We start from the raw sequence: 23151 nt of genomic DNA on the forward strand, positions 1-23151 counted from the left end.
GTTCAGCCATGAATCAAGATCCTAGGTGGGGATCACCATGTACCCCGTTCGCCCGTCACCACCCTGGGAGAAGAATGGAAGACAAAGAAGAGGTAGGTGGAGCCAGTTCCGACCTTCCCAGGAGATGAGCCTTCTGCCCTGTGATCATCCCAGGCTGATATTTGGGCTGTGGGGCAGAAGGACTTGTAAACACGCCAGGACCATTCACACATGGAGATACCACCTCCTTCAGCGGTAGAAGTCCAGGTAGTTCTACTTGCAGTTCCTGGTCTGGTTCTGGTTGGGGAAGCAGCTGTCCAAAGAGACAGTCTGGTAGTTCTTGATTTCGGACTTGATGTCTTCTGCCATGGTGCTGACTCCTAGAGACACCCCTGAGGCACCTTTGCAGCTCGGTGTGACTCTCAGCAAAGATGCCAGAATCAGATCGGACGTGGAATTAACATTTTGTTTGTTTCTTAATGAACAACATTAGTTAAGGCAGTACAGTAGTGGTCATTGTGAAATTTAGTTCAACAATGGTGACTTTATAGAGAAAATCCCATTTTAGAGATTTTGTCTTATTGTGATGGGAAAAAAATATTGTGTTACAAAGAACTTCATACCTAGATTTTTTTCCCTCACCATCTTCAGTGTTCTCACAATAATTCTTTATTTTCCTTCCCCAGTAAGATATTTCCCAAAGGCCTTCCTGATGAGTACGCCATAGCAGCTATGTTTCGAGTACGAAGAAGCACCAAAAAGGAACGATGGTTTCTGTGGCAGGTTTTAAACCAGCAGAATATACCACAGGTAAGGAAACGAAGAGTTGTGCTGATCAGTTTTCTCTTACATGGTTATACCAACTGAATCTTGGCATGGTGTGCACAAATCTGGAAGCAGATCTAGTATCTGAATATTCTTCCTTTTAGAGGAATCATCGACAGGGAAATGCAAGTGTTCTTATCATTAGGATGATCTTGCTGAGATCTGTAATATGATTCATATCTTGTCTAAAGACACTCAAATGACCCTTCTTTCATAACTGCTTCATTGACACGAATAACTTCTCTATCTCCTATCATTTCCGATATATATCATTTTTAAATAACCCATTCATTGTTTCATTTGAAAGTCTGGAGTAAGTGAAGAGGTGGGATAAAATATTGATTCCATCAATAAAAAGCTATTGAACACATGCTATATTCTGGTTAGTGACAGAGATTTTTAAAAGAGTAATTCCTTTCTCAGGGAGAAAGACTTTTCTCAGGTCTTAAAAGGGTGGCATCTAGGAGAACAATATACTAGGGCATAGCCATGGTATGTCAGGTGCAGTGGTAGAGGTAGGCTCAGAGCTGAGTGGGGACTATGGGAGCATAGAAAGGGCAGCTTCCTAAAATGGGGCACAGGGAGAAGGAACCTAGGAATACTTGTGCGAGTGATGACACTTGGGCAGAAAGATGAGTTTGCAAAGACTCCAGGTTGGTGGGGGGAGATGAACCTCAGTATTACTAATTGGCACCTTGCATTTGTGTTTATTTCTATACATATCCATTGAGATGATTTTTGTTTCATTGATTTTTTAATCTATTAATATAGTCACAATTTTATAATGGAAAGATGAACTGAACTAAAAGTATATCCTTTAAGAAAAGGCATTTTTCTCTACACCATGCAAATCACCAAAGTTTCAAGAAGTCAATCTCAGTTTCCATGCTAAGAGAAATGATCCTATTCTTATTCTTTTTAAATTAAGTAACATTTAATTCTTGAATTACTCATACAGAATTATATATATACTTAGATATACATATATATATATATATCCTCAGATGTTCTCTCAAGAAAGGAACATATTACATTCACCAGAATGCCCCATATTTAAAACATTTTCATACCTAGATATTTGCTGTTCTTTTGCATTAACAAATCTGGTGGACACAGGTGTCATCTAAAACATTTTACTAAGTTCCTCAATTATACCAACATGCATCTCTAACTTTTAATTTGTGTGCTTTAGTAATTTTGAACCTGGTTTTGAAACATTTAATGCTAATTTGCATTTTTGCAGGTTTCTGTGGTAGTTGATGGTGGAAAGAAGGTGGTGGAATTTATGTTCCGAGCTCCTGAGGGAGATGTGTTGAATTACATTTTTAAAAATCGAGAACTCCGTCCCTTGTTTGATCGTCAGTGGCATAAACTTGGCATTGGTATTCAATCCCGGGACATTTCACTCTATATGGATTGTAATTTAATTGCAAGCCGGCATATAGATGAAAAGGACACTGTGGACCTTCGTGGAAAGACTGTAATTGCGGCACGAGCTTCCGATGGCAAGCCTGTGGACGTGAGTTGTGATGTTGGTTTTGAAAGAGAACTAGTAAAGTTTCTAAATTAGATACATTATTAAAACCTTCTTTCTTTAATTACTGTGTAATACATTCCCTTCTCGACACTGTTTAAATTAGCCATCAGATGTGTGAAGGCATAGCTATGTATTTCCAACTGTATTTTCACATATATTATCTTCTCTCTATTTTCACCCATTTTCTTCAGCCTGCGAATTTTAAAGAACTAGGTCATGCCTTAAAAAAATAAGATTATTACAATTAAATTCTAGTAAAAATGCACCATGTGATATAAAAAGTCAGCTTGAATAAGCTTATATGTTTTGAATAGAAAAGACTGGGAAAAGATGAACTTTAGATTAAATGGTCCCAGATTATCTGATGTTTCCACTTAAGAACAATAGGCTGCTTATTCATCCTTAGAATAGCAATAGTTTTGTATTGCAGACTATTTCTCATAAGCCTATAATGGTTTTTCAATGTTCTGTTGGACTGAAACATAACTACTAATTGTGTCCGTAAGTCATTTGGATGAGAGCAAATGGCTAGCAGTACCCTTCCAGATAAAAAGCTCCTTTAAATCATATCTGGTGTTCAAGTGTTAATAGATTTATTAATTTCCCTAGGGAAGAAGGTAGTCCTAAAAAAAATTCCTAAAAAGGTGAGATATCTCTAAATTTCATGACTTCTGACTTTCTTATGGGTAGAATGATGAGAAAACCCATAAAAATAACCTAAAAATTACCTGAATACAGGTCACCAACAGAAATTGCTAATAAAAAAATAAAAAGAAAAGAAAAGAAAGAAAGAAAGAAATTGCTAATGCACATAACAGTTTAATATTTTTTCCAAAGTTCAATTCTGTAAAAATACATATTTGGGCAGTGTATTTTTTCTTAAGGCCCCTGTGGAAGCAATCATGACAGATAGATTATTAATAGATGGATAAAAATAGTATATGTGTAAATATATATCAATAAAATATGTTTAAACTGTTCTCTTTTAGAAACAGTGAACAAATCAGTGAGAATGCCATAACTAGAGCTCAGTGATGATCAGAAAAATAGGCCAGAGTAGGAAAAACCAATCATAGAGGCAAGACATCATGGCATTGTGGAAAGTGAGCTGGTTTGGGAATCAGACAGATGTGCTGTAAATCCTAGCTCATCTACTTAACTGTAATGATCTGCTAACTTATCTTGTTAGCTGTTAATTAATCTGTGTCTCAGTATCCTCAGTTGAAAAATTGTGTTGTTAGAGTTACTTAGTTATAATTATATAGATTATGTGCAGTAGTATCTAGTATGTAGTTAGTTCCCTGTATATTCATTTGTTTATTCAGGTCTAGACACTCCACTGAACCCTGGCCTAAGAGAATGGAAAAAAAAAAAATCCTGCTTCTCTTTCTTTCAGAAATCTTGAAGACTAGTGAAAGAATCAAAGTCTATATTAGTAAATGGTGGCTTCCAATGATAATAACAGTATTAATTATAACACAATAATACTAGACAGACCTTTCAGAAAATTCTCTCCAAATGTAGGGTGGGAAGTGGAGACCAGCAGTTAGAACATCAGAGATGTATTTTCAGCAGCAGGTGGAGTGTAGACAGATAGGGAGTAAATTCAGGGAATCCCAGCAACAGTACGAGAGAGTGGCACCTGCTGCAAATACTAAAGTTAGGAACTGGAGTTTGGGATTGGAGCCTCTTATAAAACTAGTGAGAGCAAAGTGGGCTCTGTTTCTAAGACTTAAAGAACTAAGCACATACTGAAATAAATTCAGAACATTTGCAGGGAGATAGCAATGAGAGAGAAATAAGTTATTGCAAGTGCAGGGTCCAGGCTCAGAGCTTGCCCTCTGAACATAGAGTACTGTATTCTGTGTCTCATTAACTTCTCACCCAAGAAAAGAATTGAGCCCAGAACATGGGGCTGAAAAATATCAGATGTGTCCTCTAAAAAGGCACAATGTAAAAATTATATTACAGTGGTTTCATAGTTTAGTGTGGCATCCTATTTCATTTGAGGATAAAATTAAAGCCATATCCAAAATGAGGAGGCAGAGGAATATGTTTGAAATGAAAAAAACAAAACAAAAAACTCAAAATGACAGTAAGAGACCTAAATGAAATGGAGATAAGTTATATGCCTGATAAAGAATTTGAAGTAATGGTGATAAAGATACTCACTGGACTTGAGAAAGGAGTGGAAAACCTCAGTTAGACTCTTTACGGAGAGATAGAAAACATAAAAAAGAACCAATCAGAGATGAAGAACTCAATAACTTAAATTAAAAATACACTAGATGGAATAAATTGTTGACAAGAGAAAGCACAATAAAGGATCAGTGACCTAGAGGACAGAGTAATGGAAAGCAATCAAACTGAACAGGAGAGAGAAAAAATAATAATAACAAATTAAAACAGGCTTAGGGAACTGAGTAACATCATCAAGCATAATGGTATCACATCATAGGGACCCCAGAAAGGGAGCAAGAGAAAAGAGGACAGGAAATTTATTTGAATAAATAACAGCTGAAAATTTCCTGAATCTGGGGAAGGAAACAGAAATCCAAATGAAGGAGACACAGAGAGCCCCATGCAAAATTAACCCAAAGAGGTCAACCCCAAGGCACATAGTAATTAAAATGGCAAAAAGTAGTAATAAGGAGAGAATTTCAAAAAGGAGCAAGAAAAACCAGTTGAATACAAGGGACACTCCATAAGGTTGTCAGCTGATTTTTCAGCAGAAACTTTGCAGGCTAGAAGAGAGTGGCATGATATGTATATTCAAAGTGTGGAAAGAAAAAAAATCTGCAGCCAAGAATACACTACCCAGCAAGGCTACCATTCAGAATAGAAGGAGAGGTAGAGTTTCCTAAACAAATAAAAGTTAAAGGGATTCATGACTACAAAACCAGAACTATGAGAAATGTTGCATAGAAAGGAAAGACCATAAGTAAGAGTAGGGAAAGTAGAAAACACAAGAGCAATAAAATCAATTATATCTATGAAAATCAGTCAAGGAATTCACAAAATAAAAGGATGTAAAGTATAACACCATGTACCTAAAACGTGAGGGGAAAAGAGTGAAGAATGGGTTCAAACATAAATGACCATCAACTGAATATAGACTGCTATATGCATAATATGTTATATACAAACCTAATAGTAACCACAAATCAAAAACCACTAATAGATATGCAAAAAATAAAGAGAAAGGAATCCATGTATATCACTAATGAAAGCCAGCAAATTGAGAGAGAATAAAGTGAGAGAAGAAAGGAATGGAGAAGACGTACAAAAACAATCATAAAGCAAGTAACAAAATGGCAATAAGTATATACCTATTAATAATTATTTTGAATGTAGGTGGACTAAATGCTCCAATCGAAAGACATAGGATGATGGAATGGATTAAAAAAAACAAAACCAATCTATATGCTCCCTATAAGAAACTCATTTCAAATCTAAAACATGTGCAGATTGAAAGTGGGAAAAACATTTATCATGCAAACAGAACTGAAAAGAAAGATAGCAATATTTATATCAGATAAATTAGACTTTTAAAACACAGATAATAATAAGAGACAAGGATACTATATAATCATAATAAGAACAATCAAACGAGATGCAACAATTATAAATATTTATGCACCCAATATGGGAGATCCCAAATACATAAAGCAGCTTATTACAAACATAAAGGAAGTAATTGGTAGTAATACAATAATAATAAGGAACATGAGCACCCACTTACATCAATGAATAGATCATCCAAACAGAAAATTAACAAGGAAATGGACTTTGAATAACACATTGGACCTCATAATTCTAACAGATATATTCAGAACATTCCTTCCTAAAACAGCAGAATGCATTCTTTTCAAGTGTACATGTAACATTCTCCAAAACAGATCACACATTAGGCCACAACACAAGTCTCAACAAATTAAAAAAGATCAAAGTCATACCATGCATCTTTTCTGATCACAATGCTATGAACCTAGAAATGAACCACGAGAAAAAATGTGGAAAAACAAAAAATACGTGAAAGTTAAGTAACATGCTACTGAAAAATGAATGGGTCAACCAAGAAATCAAAAAGGAAATTAAAAAATACATGGAGACAAATGAAAATGAAAACACAACAGTCCAGAATCTTTGCAATGCAGCAAAATGGTTCTAAGAGGGAAGTTTATAGCAGTGCAGGCTTATCTCAAGAAGCAAAAAAAACCAAACAAACAAACAAAAAAAAACTCAAATAAACAACCTAATCTTACACCTAAAGGAGCTAGAAAAAGAACAAACAAAACCCAATAGCCACAAAAGGAAGAAAATAATAAATATTAGAGCAGAAATACATGAAATAGAAACTAAAAACACAATAGAACAGATAACTGAAGCCAGGAGCTGTTTCTTGGAAAAAGATAACAGGATTGATAAATCTCTAGCCAGACTCATTAAAATGAGTCTTTCTCTCATTAAAAGAGAGAGAGAGAGAGAGGAGAGAGAGAGAGGAGAGGAGAGAGAGAGAGGACTCAAACAAAATCAAATGAAAGAGGAAAAATGAAAACTGACACCACAAAAAACAAATGATTGTAAGAGAATATTATTAAGCCATAAGTTGGACAACCTGGAAAAAAATCAATAAATTCCTAGAAACCTATCACTCCCCAAACTGAAGTAGGAATAGAAAATTTGAAAAAACCTCCTACCAGCAATGAAATTGAATCAGTAATCAGGAAACTCCCAAAAGACAAAAATCCAGGCCTACACTGCTTCACAGGTGAATTCTAATAAGCATTTAAAGAGTTATTAGTCTGTCTTCTCTAACTATAGGAAAAAACAGAAAAGGAAAGAAATCTTCCTAATTGATTCTATGAGGTCAGCATTACCCTAAAGCCAAAATCAGATAAAGACACTATTAAAAAAGAGATCAAGGTAATGCTAACCTCATAGAATGAGTTTGGGAGTTTTCCTTCCATTTCTATTTTTTTAAACAACTTCAGTAGAATAGGTATTATTTCTTCTTTATATGTTTGGTAGAATTCCCCTGGAAAGCCATCTGGCCCTGGACTCTTGTTTGGGGGGAGGTTTTTGATGACTGTTTGAATTTCTTTGCTGGTTATGGATCTGTTCAGATTTCTACTCTTCTTGTTTCAGTCCTGGTAGTTTATAAGTTTCCAGAAATGGACCCTCAACTTTTTGGTCCACTAATCTTTGACAAAACAGGAAAGAATATTCAATGGAAAAAGGACAGTCTCTTCAATAAATGGTGCTGAGAAAATTGGACAGCCATAGCCAGAAGAATAAAACTGGACTTTCACTTACACTTTACACAAAGTTAAACACAAAATGAATGAAAGACATAAATGTAAGACAGGAATCTATCAAAATCCTAAAGGAGAACATGGGCACTAACCTCTTCCACCTCAGCTGCAGCAATTTCTTGGAAGACACATCTCTAAAGGCAAGGGAAACAAAAGCAAAAATGAACAACTGGGACCTCAAGATAAAAAGTTTCTGCATGGCAAAGGAAACAGTCAACAAAATTAAAAGGCGACCTATGGAATGGGAGAAGATATTTGCAAATGACATATCAGATAAAGGGTTAGTATCCCAAATCTATAAAGAGCTTACCAAACTCAACACCCAAAGAACAAATAATCTAATCAAGAAACTGGCAGAAGACATAAACAGATTTCTGCAAAGAAGACATCCAAATGGCCAATAGACACATGAAAAAAAAGCTCCACATCACTTGCCTTCAGGGAAATACACATCAAAACCATAATGAAATACCATCTTGTGCCAGCTAGAATGGCTAAGATTAACAAGACAGGGAACAACAAATGTTGTTGAGGATGTGAAGAAAGGGGAACCCTCTTACACTATTGGTAGGAATGCAAGCTGGTACAGCCATATTTTCCATATTGTAGAAAACAATATGGAGGTTCCTCAAGAAGTTAAAAATAGAGCTACCCTATGACCCAGCAATTGCACTACTGGGTATTTACCCAAAGATACATATGTAGTGAAAAGAAGAGGCACGTGCATCCCAATGTTAATAGCAGCAATGTCCATAATAGCCAAACTGTAGAAGGAACTGAGATGCCTTCAGCATATGAATGGATAAAGAAGATGTGGTTCATATATATAATGGAACGTTACTCAGCCTTTAGAAAGGATGAATACCAACCATTTACATCAACATGGATGGAACTGGAGGGTATTATGCTAAGTGAAATAAGTCAATCAGAGAAAGACAATTATCGTATGGTTTCACTCATATGTGGAACATAAGGCATAGCACAGAGGATCATGGGGGAAGGGAGGGAAAACTGAATGGGAAGAAATCAGAGAGGGAGCCAAACCATGAAGGACTCTTGACTCCAGGAAACAAATGCTTATTGCAGAAAGGGAGGGGGTGGGGGGGATGAAGTAACTGGGTGATGGGCATTAAGGAGGGCAGGTGAAATGATGAGCACTGTGTGTTATATGCAATTAATGAATCATTGAACACTACATCTAATCTACATCTAAAATGAATGATGTGCTATATGTTGCCTAATTGAATTGAAATAAAATAAATTTAAAAAGAGAACTATAGACCAGTATCTCTGATGAACATAGGTAGGAAAATCCTCAAAATCATTCCCACAATCCCACAATTCCCACAATCAAGTGGGATTTATTCCTAGCATGCGAAGGTGATTCAATATTTGCAAATCAATCAATGTGATATATCACATCAACAAGAGAAAGGGTAAAAAGCATATGATCATTTAATATAAGCAGAAAAAGCATTTGATAAAGTACAACATTGATTCATGATTAAAAACCCTCAACAAAGTAGGATTAGAGGGAACATACCTCAACATAATAAGGTCATATATGAAAAACCAACCTTGTACATGTACTTAATGGTGAAAAACAGAGCTTTTCCCTAATCTCAGGAGCAACACAAAGCAGTCTACTCTCACCACTCTAATTAACATAGTTCTGGAAGTCCTAGCGACAGCAATCAGACAACAAAAAAGAATAAAAGGAATCCAAATTGGCAAGGAAGAAGTAAAACTTTCACTATTTGCAGATGACATGATAGTGTATATAGAAAACCCCAAAGACTCCACAAAAATCTACTAGAATTATAAATGAATTCAGTATGGTCACAGGATACAAAATCAACATGTAAAATCCATTGCATTTCTGTATATTAATAATGAAGTGGCCAACAGAGAAATTAAGAAAATAATCCCATTTACAATTGCATCAAAAATAACAAAATGCCTAGGAATCAACTTAACCAAGGAGTTGAAAGACCTGAACTTTGAAAACTATAAAACGCTGATGAAAGAAATTGAAGATGAGCCAAACAAATGGAAAGATAGTCCATGCTCATGGATTGGGAGAAGACATATTTTTAAAACTTCCATACTACCTAAAGCAATCTGCAGATTTAATGGAATTCCTATCAAAATACAACAGCTTTCTTCACAGCACTAGAACAAATAATCCTAAAATCTGTACGGAAACACAAAAGTCCCTGAGTACCCAAAGCAATCTCGAAAAAGAAGAACAAAACTGTAGGTTATCACAATCCCAGATTTCAAGATATACTGAAAAGCTGTAGTAATCAAAACAGTTTGGTACTGGCAGAAAAATAGACACTTAGATAAATAGAATAGAATAAAAGGCCAGAAACAAACCCACAATTATATGGTCAATTAATCTTCAACAAAGGGGCAAAAATATGCAATGGGAAAAAGACAGTATCTTCAACAAATGGTGTTGGGAAAACTGGACAGCCACGTGCAAAAGAATGAAATTGAACTACTTTCTTAAACCATTCATAAAAATAAACTAAAAATGGATTAGGTCTTAATGTGAGACCTGAAAGAAAAAATCCTAAAAGAGAGCACAGGCGGTAATGTCTTCTTCTGTACCAAGATAGGTCTTCTGAGGCAAGTGAAACAGAAGCAAAAATAAACTTGGGATTTTGTAAAAACAGAACAAATAAACAAACAAAAAAACCCACTTCTGTACAGCAAAGGAAAGCCATCAACAAAACTCAAAGGCAACCTACTGAATGCGAGTAGATATTTGCAAATGATGTATCTGATAAAGAGTTAGTATCCAAAATATATAAAGAACTTACCAAACTCAACACCCCAAAATTAAATAATCTAATTAAAAAATGGGCAGAAGATGTGAACAGACATTTCTCCAAAGAAGACATGCAGATGGCCTATAGACACATGGAAAGAGTCTCAACATCACTCATCATCAAGGAAATGAAATCAAAACCACAATGAGATATCACTTCACAGCTGTCAGAATCACTAAAGAACACAAGAAACCACACGTGTTGGCAAGGATCCCAAGAAAAAGGAAACCTTGTACACTGTGGCGGAAATGCAAACTCATGCAGCCCCTGAGGAAAACAGTATGGAGTTTCCTTAAAAATTAAAAAAATTTTCTTTAAAATATTTCCTTAAAAATATATATATATTCTAGATATTCTAGATATATATATGTATATCCTTATATTTTTCCTAAAAATATATATTTATATATTTATTACTCAGCCATAAAAAAGAATGAAATCTTGGCATTCACTACAATATGGTTGGTTCTAGAGAGTATAATGCTAAGTGAAATAAGTCTGTCAGAGGAAGACCATATGACTTCATACATATGTAAAATTTAAGAAACAAAACAAAGGAGAAAAGAGACAGACTAAGAAACGAACTCTTAACTAAAGAGAAGAAACTGAAGGTTACCAGAGGGGAGGTGGGTGTAACTATACTAGATATAAAATTTAAAAAAATAAAATGAAAAAAAAACAAAAATTAAAAAACTAACGTGATATTATGATGCAGCTTATTTATGAGATAGTGTTTGAGTTAAGCAAATAAAATACATATTTTATTCTGTAAAGATTCTTGGTTCTGCTAAAAATTTAAGTGGACTAATTTTTCATCATCTCTGTGGAAGCTCTGTAATTCATAAGATCTGTTGTAATGTGAAAACATTTTATTTACTCTGGATGGATGTTATTGAAAAAAATCCTAATAATTGGGCTTTATTTTGTGTATACTACCTAGTTACTTTTGTGAAAAAGAAATAGGTGACAAAAAGATACAAAGGATTTTTTAAAACAAATTCTGTATAACAAGGGCCAGTATAGACTTAGCCCTAAACATTGTCCTCATAAAGCACAGTGTCAGTGAAGGATTTCAGAGTAACTAATGAATAAGAAAGCATCATTAAACTAGGTTTGTAGTTTCAATGTCATGGTACTTGATTAATTGCTAATCCATCAAAAATTGATCATCTATCTTTAACTAAAATAACTCCTATATCAGGACACCTGGGTGGCTCAGTCGGTTAAGCATCTGCCTTTGGCTCAGGTCATGATCCCAGGATCCTGGGATAAAGTCCCACACTGGGTTGGGGAACCTGCTTCTCCCTCTGTCTGCCACTCTACCTGCTTGTGCTCTTTCCTCACTCTCTGACAAATAAATAAAATATTTTAAATAAATAAAATAAATAAAATAAAATAAAATAAAAAAAAATAAAATAAAATAAAATATTTTAAAAAATATTTTAAAAAATATATTTTAAAATATATTTTAAAAATATATAAAATATATATATATATATTTATATATATATAAAATATATTTATATATAAAATATAAAAATATATTTAAAAATATATTTTAAAAAATATATTTTAAAAAATATATTAAAAAATAAATAAAATATTTTAAAAAAATAAAATAATTCATAAAAGAGTCTAGTATAGTGAATGGTATATAATCAAATTTTAATATTTATTGGCTAAATTGATAACAATCATGATGTTGTATTAGTTTTAGTTAAGAAGAATATTAATTAATTGGAATCCTCATTCTTCATTCTGTATAATGGGTATGTTACTGCATGGTCTTTCATTTGACTATGTAAGATAGTGTATTTAAATTTTATAAACAAAAGTTAATTTCAATACCTTGTCAAAAGTTATAGAAAATAAAGAAGTTTCATTTTATCTCAGAATTTTGCATTGGCTGCAAATGGTAGGCTGCTCATGAATTCAGAAGATGTCCATATTTCTTAACACTTTCTCTGAGCTGAATTGATTCTGTTCATCTCAGTGCACTATAGAGTAATAGTTACAGACTCCCCGCCCCCACCTTTTTTGCTTTTTTTTTTGATGTTGGGTAGAGTTTCAGAACTCATTGAAGATATCTGCTTCCTATTATGGTAGGATTAATTATTATAATATTAACAGTTAGATCTTTCTATAGACCATACTTATTGACATCAAAGTAATACATAATCTAGCTCTGTAATACTGGGAGACAGAGAAAGAGGTGGAAAGGGACAGAGAGAGACGTGCAGGCAGTGGGAGGAGAGGGTAGAGAGAAGAGGTTGCTCCTGACCTACATAATATGTGACATCATTGTATGATTAATTATTAATTAAATTATTAAATTTGCAACCATAAAGTAACTTAAAATAGCTGATTTATACATCTATCATATTGACATCTTTTCAGTAGTCTGTAATAATTATTTTTCACATGGTTGCTTGATCTTGCATTTAAAGGCATGATTGCACTTTTTTTGAACTACATTTTATTTCATGTCCAATGCCAAAAATATGAATTTGCTAAGCAGATAGAACTGCTTATTTTTGTAAAAAGATAGTGAGTATTGCTCAGGGTTATCCCTATGTAGTATAACATCCATAGATATTAGAACCCATGAAATATAGATGAAAACTAAGTACTTTTTTTTCTTATTGAGAAGTAAGCATCTGTTTCAGTGTCTCAAATATGAGCTCTGGAACTACTGAGAAAGCCTTTTCCATCGTGTGTTCATACCTTTGACTTTACTTTTTCTTCACAATTTCTTACTTTGAAATATTTCTCATTTTGTGGGCATACTTTCTTGTAATGCATAACAATGTTTCTCTTAAATTAAGTACTTCTTTTTTGTATGAAATAGTAGCAAAGATTTGCAGTTGCTTTCAATTACCTGATTTCCTTTATCTAGAGATCTATCTCAATAATTGAATCCATGTCTCTTTCTCAAATGGTCCATAAAATCATGAATCCTAAATTAAATAAAAGCGTTAAAAATATCTGCCAATAACTTATTTATATAGCTCCTTTTATCTTTCCTGTTAAATTACCACAATTCTAAAGTGCCTAAGTGTGACTTCAAGAAAACTAATGATGTGTCTTATTACTACTTTTTTAATAGATTGAGCTTCACCAGTTTAAAATCTACTGTAACTCAAACTTCATAGCACAAGAAACATGTTGCGAAATATCGGACACCAAGGTAAGTTAGTTTTCTTGGCTTGGGAAGAATATAGAATGCCAGTTTCCTGGTCCATAGAGTGCAAATATAAGGCAGCACTGAATATCTGAAGCCAGGTGAGTAATTTGTTCCAAGTAAGAGACGACTCCTAGTGCTCTCACATAGTTTTTTACACAGTTTGAATCCCAGTGTTTTATCTTGAACTTTGGGAATGATATGTCCTCACTTTGGACTCAATATAAATGAGACAGAATTTATGACTTTTTCCATAAACCATGTTCTGACAGTAGCATCATCATTTTCCAGTTGCAGAGATTTTTAAATCTGTGATCATACCCTTATTCTGGATGTCATATATCCAGATATCATATCCATTCTGGATACCTTGCCTTTGTGATAGATATTTTTTTTAAGACTTCATTTATTTGAGAGAGAGAGAGCACGCATGTGAGCATATGCAGAGGGGAGGGGCAGAAGGGAAGAGCTGAGCAGGAACCCTAATGCAGGGCTTGACCCCAGGACTCTGAGATCATTACCTGAGCAGAAGTCAGATGTTTAACCGACAGAGCCAGCCAGGCACCCTGTGATAGAGTTTTCGTCTTCATTTTCCCTGTTATTCACCTGGTCCACCTTTATCTCATGCCTGGATTGTTGCATTATCACATCAACTGCCTTCCCTTTCTCTAGACCTTTTTCTTTCCAGCGTAACCAGAATAAGTCTCTGAATCATTGCTTTGTATGTGCATTTATTTTCTCTCATTAAACATTAATTATTCAAAAACATTGATTTTCTAGACATTGTGCTGAAGAACAAGGCATTAACAGATGTGAATAAGACATATTGCCTGCCCTCCGTTTATCTCTTTCTCAAAGCCTTTGGTCATTCCCTGTTGGCAACAAAGCATAAACTCAGTTACTTAGCCTCTCATTCTTAAAATTCCCAGCCTAACTGTACAACGTTACTTTTTTATACCAGTCTTCCATTTAAAAAAAAAGAAAAAGAAAAATTCATTGCTTTTTCTATCTTTCATTATAATGGTCACGTGTGCTATCTTACATTATTAGACATAGTTGTATTTGTTTTTAATTTACTTGACTTCATTTTTAAACTCACTGAGGGGAGTTATATTTTCTTTTTTATTCCTAATGCTTTATAGAAGATAGTCAAAATATTGTTTCTTGACTTGTTGACTTATCAACTATTGGATGAGGTAGATGGGACAAAAATGTATTTAAAAGGGACTAATTCAGGGGATGCCTGGGTGGCTCAGTCGTTAAGCGTCTGCCTTCAGCTTAGGTCATGATCCCAGGGTCCTGGGATTGAGTCCTGCATCAGGCTCCCTGCTCAGCGGGAAGCCTGCTTCTCCCTCTCCCACTCCCCTTGCTTGTGTTCCCTCTCTCACTGTCTCTCTCTCTCTCTTTCTCTCTCTCTCTGTTAAATTTTTTTTTTTTTAAAAAGGGACTAATTCAATAAAGTCTTATGGAAAGAACATATGAAAAGTAAAAGAAAAAGGTGAAAATGTTTCTCCTTGTATCTTAGATTTCCTAGAAGTTCTATACTTATTGTCCAAAATTACATGAAAATTTTATCGATAGTTTAGTAATTCAAAAATATTTTTAACTTCTGTCACTCACTGTGAGTAGTAGAATAATAATGTGACTAATTCAAAGCACAGCTAAGTTTTTCAAAATTGTTTTGCTTATGTAACTTGGTTTTATAAAGCATATCTCCAACCCAGTTTATGGCTCTCATTCCAAGTAAAATGAAAGCCAGCCAAATATCTTTCTATAAATATCTGAAAAGAAAATTTATAATGTCAATCTACAGATAAAGTACGTAGACTTCCTGGAGCCACATATTTAAATTTTGAAGATGTTAATTCTCCAAAGTTTACTTTTTAAATTAATTATTCCTTTAGGATGTAAGAGCCCTTAAAATAATATTTTTTCCTAGTTGAAAAGTAACATAATGTTCTGATATATCTAAATACTGTATTTTTGACCAGTAGTTTTTACTCTGTATTATCACATAGTAGAGATTTTTCAATTCAAATTATGAGAAAATTGTTTAAGGAAGTATGAGTGATAGATTTGATGGAGTGGTTTGACTGTTAAAAGCAATTGCATAACTTCAGAAAGTATGGAAGAAAATTAATCACATCTTAAAAATATTCTTTAGGAGTTAAAGTGTGGAAAATAAGGTAGGAATTCATTTTGACTATAGGAAAAAATAATAAAAGCCTGCTTATTTTTCTGCTAATAATTATTTGAAGGGACATCACCATTTTTTAAGGAGTAGCAAAAAACAGAAACATGCTACATTTTACAAGTGGGAGTGTATAGTCTGAAAGATAAATGATATGAAAACCATTTAAGTGCATCTGTTGTAATTCTGACAACTTTTTTTTCTGAAAAATGTGTTGAATTCAGAAAATTTTAATATGCTTGCTTAAAATTTTAATTTTATCCTGGAATTTCAAATTAGACTTTTTTTGGTTATTGATATGTTACAGCATGGTCAAGGGTGAAATTTATTCAAGGTCATCTTTAAATATAGTTTTCTTCTACTGATTAGATTTTCTGTTTCTGTAAAGTTTCATGACCACAGACATAGACAGAAGGAGAAAATCAGCAACATTTGTTGAAAATAAATGAGAAATGTGATTAAAATTTGTAGGGCCAATTAACTAAATATGCATCAAATCAAAACCAGAGGTTTTATAAAGGGAAGAGTCCTTACTTGTACATTTTTATGTTCCCTTCAGGCACTTTTTGGAGAGTGTGGAAAGTTTTATAGTGAATCCTGAGACATACTTTTAAAGTCCTTTAAACTCTCAATTTAATATAGTAAATTAGTTATCCAGACCAAAATTATGAACTCAAATTGGGTCTTAGTCACCTAAGTGGTAACAGGTAGAGCAGAAAGTTGCTGGAAAATCATACCAAATCATACGAGATAAATGGACTATTCTGGTGTTAATCATGTTTCATTCTAATATGACTTTTAGACTTGTGGACTTGGCAACTTATTAAGATAACAGAATAGCTAATTATTAAATCTGGAGAGAATGAATCTGGTAGACCTAGGGGTGGACACAGGAAACTAGTCCCAGTGTTTCTGGGTGTCATTTTTCTTACAGTTTTTGTGGTTTTCAGAAATATTAGAGTGTTACCCATTTTTTTCAAGAGAATTTTTTTTTTTTAATTATGTATGTTGGGGCGCCTGAGTGGCTCAGTCAGTTAAGTGTCTGCCTTCAGCTCAGGTCATGATCCCAGGGTCCTGGGATCAAGCCCCATGTGGGGCTCCCTGCTCAGTGGGGTGCCTACTTCTCCCTCTTCCTCTGGTGCTCCCCCTGCTTGTGTGGTCTCTCTCTCTCTCTCTGTCAAATAAATAAATACAATCTTTTAAAAAATTGTGTATGTTTATTATAGAAAACTTGGAAAATACAGCCAAATTCAAAGAAGGAAGTAATTATCAACTGTAGTCTCACCACAATAAATAACCACTGACAATCTTTTAGTTTTGTATCCTGACAATACTTTTCCAAGCATATATGATTTGTAGCATACAAAGTAATGTGTGAATCCTTCCCTCTAAATTGCAAATTCAGAGTTAGAAAATTACAAGTTTATAAAATTACAAATTTACCAGGTAAAAATTTACCAGGTGAGGAGCCTGGTAAATGATGTGGAGAGGAGAGATGCATTTATTTATCCTCCCTGTCTGGATTTATTTTTGAGAGAAAAAAAGTTCATTGCTTTATAACTAAGTTTCACTTCATGTTATCCCACATGTTCTGAACCCACTGCTTATGTATAAAATTCACCACTTGTCTGTTACAATGGGGACATTTTTAATAACTTTAAAGGACAATGGACTTTAAAGACCAAGACTAGTGTATACTTTAATTAAATATATACCATCCTGGAGTAGAAAAAGAATTTATTTTCTACTTTTACGTGCCTTTACAATCATCTTGTTGGGAGTAAATGAGTTTTTAAAGTTCACATTGCTTGCTTTTGTTAAAAATTTTTTTCCACAAACACGTACACAGATGTAAATATGTATAACTTTTATTGTAACAAGGCAGTTACTGTGAGTGTTTGGGATTACTGTACTCATCATAAAGTCATTTATAATAGCTTTAGAATTCCTCAACAAACCAACATTTTAGTGCATTTCTAGCGCGTTGTCAGTTTAATAAAACACATCGGAGGCCTAGTAAAAAGAACAAAGTCATTCTAAACGTTCACATACCAGTGTCGAGTCATCCCTTATTTGGTGGGAGCCTGTATTTGGGAGGTTAGAATGTTTGGAATTGACCCTAATCATTTTTCTGGATTTTAGTGTCCAGAGCAGGATGGCTATGGAATTACTGCATCATCATTGTTACCTGCTCACGCCAGTAAAATGTCTGCCTATCTGCCCGCAACGCAGGAACTTCTAGACCGGTGCCAGTGCATTCCAAACAAGGTTTGCTAGTTTCAATCTATGCCCATGGAAAAGCCAAGCCCCTTGGATGTGGCCCCAGTGCACAGAATGTGTCTTGACCTTTAGTGCTAGTTGAATCAAATACATAAGCCACTCCATCACTAGGTGTGGGTTAAGAGAAGGGAATTGGGAATAGGATTTCCTGGATTTTTTTTTTTTTTTTTCTGGATAGTTCTGGAGCCATCAGACTTTCTTTCCAGGCTGTGAATTAGAATAGATAGAAAGGTAAAAGGGGGAGGGAGGACCCACCTGTACAGCAGACAAATAACGAGTACTTAACATGTGTTGGGAATAGGCTTCCATTCTGGGAATTCACAGTTGAAGAAAATAGTGCCTGCTCTTTAACACGTACACAAGGTACTCTGTATAGTAGTTCTTTATTGGTTACTGATACTGTAGGAAATAGGAAGAGAATATTACTTTGAGAATTTGCTTCATTTGTGCCAGTATGGTGCCCTGGTGAAGAAGAGTGGTCCTGTGGACCTTCATAAACTTCTTTTATGAATGTTAACAGCAGTCATGAGGCTGTGCTACAAGGAGGCTAAGGGATTTCTTGATGGTTTTCCTCTATGCCCATAAGAAAGAGGAAAAGAAAAAAGGAAAGAGGAAAAGGAAAGGAAAGGGGAAAAGAAAAAACTAGCCTTGGTTCCTAGAGCAGAATGTTCCCTAGTACTCTGCCTTACTACATGCCCTTGGAGACTTAACACATTCAGCTACCACTTCACTCCTGGCTGGAAGAGTAGATATAGGAGTGAGGTAAAAGTTTAGAGGAACCTTACATTTCTTCTGGCAACCAAAATTGTATGTAAGCTCAATGAGAAAAGCAAGTACAAGTTGCAGGGGCCATAGAGGAGCATCACCTGTTCCAGTTGGTGGAAAGTCTCATAAAGGAGATGATGTCAAATGGCATTTGGAAGAGAGAGAGTACTGAGCCTCCTGAGAAAGGAAGGGCATTCTAGCAGAGGAACCAACATGAGCTCAGAGGAGAGTAAATCTTTATCCTACTATTTTCACTTTCATATTTGTAAACTATTAGTCTTTAGCTCAATGTGATAGAATGTTTGATAACACAGAATTCATTTTTGCTCAGGGAGAAGCAGGATTGCCAGGAACACCAGGCTCACCTGGTCAGAAAGGAGATAAAGGAGAACCGGTAAGATACCTCAAAACACTGTAAGGATGAAAGTGGATTTGTCCAAAAGTGACTTTAAAATGCATCTATCTCCTATCTTGATGTCCCATACAAATGCACATTTCTGTTAAAGTCTATTAAGGACTATATTTAAATGCTGATTGTTGAAATGAAGAAGTCTACATCAGCATTCAAATTTCCTTTTGAGTTCCTATTGGAACTAAAATTTGAAAAGATGTGGAAACCCAAATCTTTGTAGCTATAAACTATAAGCAAAATTGTGAAGCAACAAAGTTTATTTTTTAGTTGTGCCCTAGCCTACTCCAGCATTCTGTTCTCCAAATACTTGAACTCTTATTTCTCTTGTGTGCTGATGGATCCCCACTAAAGATTCTTTTTTTTTTTAATTTTTTATTTATTTATTTTTTCTAAAGATTCTTTTTTAGCTTCCTATCATTTGTTTATTTATCTATTTATTTTTAAAATAAAATTTTATCCCCTTCACCCATTTCTCCAACCTCCACTCCCTAATTTTGGCAACCACCAATCTGTTCTCTGTATCTGAGTTTGGTTTCCTCTCCTCTCCTCTCCTCTCCTCTCCTCTTCTCTTCTCTTCTTTTCCCTTCCCTTCTCTTCCCTTCTCTTCCCTTCTCTTCTCTTCTCTTCTCTTCTCTTCTCTTCTCTTCTCTTCTCTTCTCTTCCCTTCCCTTCCCTTCCCTTCCCTTCTCTTCCCTTCTCTCTTCTCCTCTCCTCTCCTCTCTGCTCCTCTCCTCTCCTCTCTTCTCCTCTCCTCTCCTCTCCCCTCCCCTCCTCTTCTCTTCCTTCCTCCCTCCCTCTCTCCCTCTCTCTCTCTCTCTTTTTCTTTTCTCCACATATCAGAGAGATCATATAATATTGGTCTTTCACTGTCTGGCTTATTTCACATACTATTAATGCCTTTGAGGTCCATCCATGTTGTCATAAATGGCAAGATTTTATTGTCTTTCATGGCTGAATAATATTCCAGTGTGTGTATATGTGTGTGTGCTTGTATGTGTATCACATCTTCCTTATCCATTCATTCATTGATTGACACTTACATTGTTCCCATATCTTGGCTACTGTAGATATTGCTGCAATGAATATGGAGATGCATTTATCATTTCAAGTTAATGTTTTTATTTTCTTCAGATAAATACACAACATTGGAATTGCTGGATATTCTATTTTTTTTTTTGGAGAATGTCCATACTGTTCTCCATAATGGCTATACAGTTTCTTTGTGGAAAGTTTCTCTTTCTGCACACCCTCATGAACACATGGTATTGTTTGTATTTTTAATAACAGCCATTTTAACGGATGTGAGGTGATATCTCATTATGGTTTTGATTTGTTATTTCCTTGATGATTAATGATGTTGAGCACCTTTTCATGTACCAGTTAGTCATCTATATGTCTTCTTTGAAAAATGTCTATTCAGGTCTTCTGACCATTTTTTAATTGGATTTTCAATTTTCTTGTGGTTGAATTGTATAAGTTCTTTATATATTTGGATATTAGTCCTTTATCAAATATGTGAATTACATTTTTTTCCATTAACTACATTATCTTTTCATTTTTTGATGGTTTCCTTTCCTGTGCAGAAGCTTTTTAGCATGGTATACTTCCATTTATTTATTTTTCCTTTTAGTGTCAGATTTAAAAGTTTTCACCAAGACCTATGTCAAGAAGCCTAGTGCCTAGAAAATGTTTTTTCCTAGGAGTTTTACAGTTTCAGATCTTATATTCAGGTCTTTAATCTATTTTGAATTAATTGTGTAACATAGTGTAAGATAGTGGTCAAATTTTTTTTTTCCTGTAACTGTCCTGTTTTCTCAACACCATTTGTTGGAGAGAGTGTCATTTCCTCATTTTATATTGTTGGCTCCTTTGTCATAAATTAATTGACCACTTATGCATGGGTTTAATTATTGTTTCTTTATTCTGTTCCATTATTTATGTGTCTATTTTGTTGCCAATATTCTACTGTTTTAATTACTATAGCTTTGTGATATGGTTTGAAGTCAGGGAGCATGATGCCTCCAGCTTTGTTTTTCTTTCTCAAGATTGCTTTGGCTACTGGGTTGATTTTTGTTTGTTTGTTGTGGTTCCATACAAATTTTAGAATGATTTCTTCTATTTCTTTGAAAAATGTCATTTTGATAGGGATTGCATTGTATCTGTAGATTGTTTTGGGTAGTATGGATATTTGAACAATATTGATTCTTCTAATCCATGAACAGTATTGATTCTTCTAATCCATGATTCTTCATATCCATGAGATATCCAGAAAGAATATCTTTCTATTTGTGTCTTAAAGTTTCTTTTATTAATGTCTTATAGTTTTCAGTATACATATCTGTCACGTCCTTGGTTAAATTTATTCCTAAAAATTCTACTCTTTTTGATACAAATATAATTAAGATTTTTTTTCTTTTTTCTGGTAGTTCACAATTAGTATATAGAAACACAATAGATTTTTGTGTCTTGGTTTTGTACTCTGCAACCTTACTGAGTTTGTTATTTAGTTATAACAGTTTTTTGATGAATTCTTCATGGTTTTCTCTATGTAAAATCATGTCATCTGCAAATAGTGAGAGTTTCACTTATCCCTTTACAATCTGGATGCCTTTTCTTTCTTTTTCATACCTATTGTCTTGTCTAAGACTTCCAATACTATGTTGAAGAGTAGTGATGGGATTGGGCATCCTTGTCCTGTTCCTGATCTTGGAGGAAAGACTTTCAGCTTTTCACCACTGAGTATGATGTTAGCTGTGGGCATGTCATACATAGACGTTATTATGTTGAGATACTTTCCCTCTATAAACAGTGTTGAGAGTTTTTATCATATCTGAATGTTGTCAAATACTTTTCCTGTATTTACTGAGATGATCATATATTATTTTTATCCTTCATTTCATTAATGTGATGTATCATATTGAACCATCCTTGCATGCCTATAGTAAATCCCACTTGATCATGGTGCATACTTTTAATAAATTGTTGAATTCTGTTCGCTAATATTTTTTGAGAATTTTTTCACCTATGATCATCAGAGATATTAGCCTGTAATTCTCTTTATTTGTGGCATACTTATCTAATTTTGATATCAAGGTTATGCTGGCCTCATAAAATGAGTTTGGAAGAGTTCTCTATTATTCTATTTTTGGAAGAACTTGAGAAGAATTGATATTTATTCTTCTTTGGATATATGGTAGAATTCACCAGTGAAACTCTCTGGTCCTATAGTTTTGGTTATTGCGATATTTTTGATTAATGACTCAATCTCATTATTAATTAGTCTGCTCAGGTTTTCTGTTTATTGTGATTCAGTCTTGGTAGGAGGTATATTTCTAGGGATTTATCCATTTCTTCTATAAGGTCTATATAGGTTGTCCAATTTGTTGACATGTATCATTGTTCATGGTAGTCTAATGATCTCTCATATTTCTGTGGTATCGATTTAACTTCTTTTTCATTTTTTATTTTGAGTCCTCCTGGGGTTTTTTTCTTGATGAGTCTACTTAAGAGTTGCCAATTTTGTTTCTCTTTCAAAGAACCACCTCTTAGTTTCAGTGATCTCTATTTTGTTTTTAGTCTCTGTTTATTTCTGCAGTACTCTTTGTTATTTTTTTCCTTCTACTAACTTTGGGCTTTGTTGTTTTGGTCTTTTTCTTTTTTCCCTAGTTCCTTGAGGTGTAAATTTGAGCTGTTTAATTGAGACTTTTCTTGTTACTTGTGGTAGGTGCTTATCACTATGAACTTCACTCTTACAATTGCTTTTGCTATATCCCACAATTTGTTATGCTGTCTTTACATTTTTATTTGTTGCAGATATTTTTTATTTCTC

General features: G+C 34.3%; 1 protein-coding gene and 1 pseudogene across 1 annotated transcript in view; one reads left to right on the forward strand and one right to left on the reverse strand.

Moving 5' to 3' along the window:
• The window catches only part of COL19A1 (collagen type XIX alpha 1 chain), a 314993-nt gene that overhangs the window by 30042 nt on the left and 261800 nt on the right, over positions 1-23151 (forward strand). Inside the window, exons 4-8 of the mRNA XM_046006085.1 lie at positions 666-789; positions 2048-2323; positions 13600-13680; positions 18008-18133; positions 19242-19304. Coding sequence (XP_045862041.1) covers positions 666-789; positions 2048-2323; positions 13600-13680; positions 18008-18133; positions 19242-19304 — 670 coding nt within the window. The remainder of the gene's footprint in view (positions 1-665; positions 790-2047; positions 2324-13599; positions 13681-18007; positions 18134-19241; positions 19305-23151) is intronic.
• Positions 33-348, reverse strand: LOC123941547 (annotated as a pseudogene).

The sequence above is a fragment of the Meles meles genome, chromosome 5 (assembly GCF_922984935.1).
Source record: "Meles meles chromosome 5, mMelMel3.1 paternal haplotype, whole genome shotgun sequence".
NCBI classification, from domain to species: domain Eukaryota; kingdom Metazoa; phylum Chordata; class Mammalia; order Carnivora; family Mustelidae; genus Meles; species Meles meles.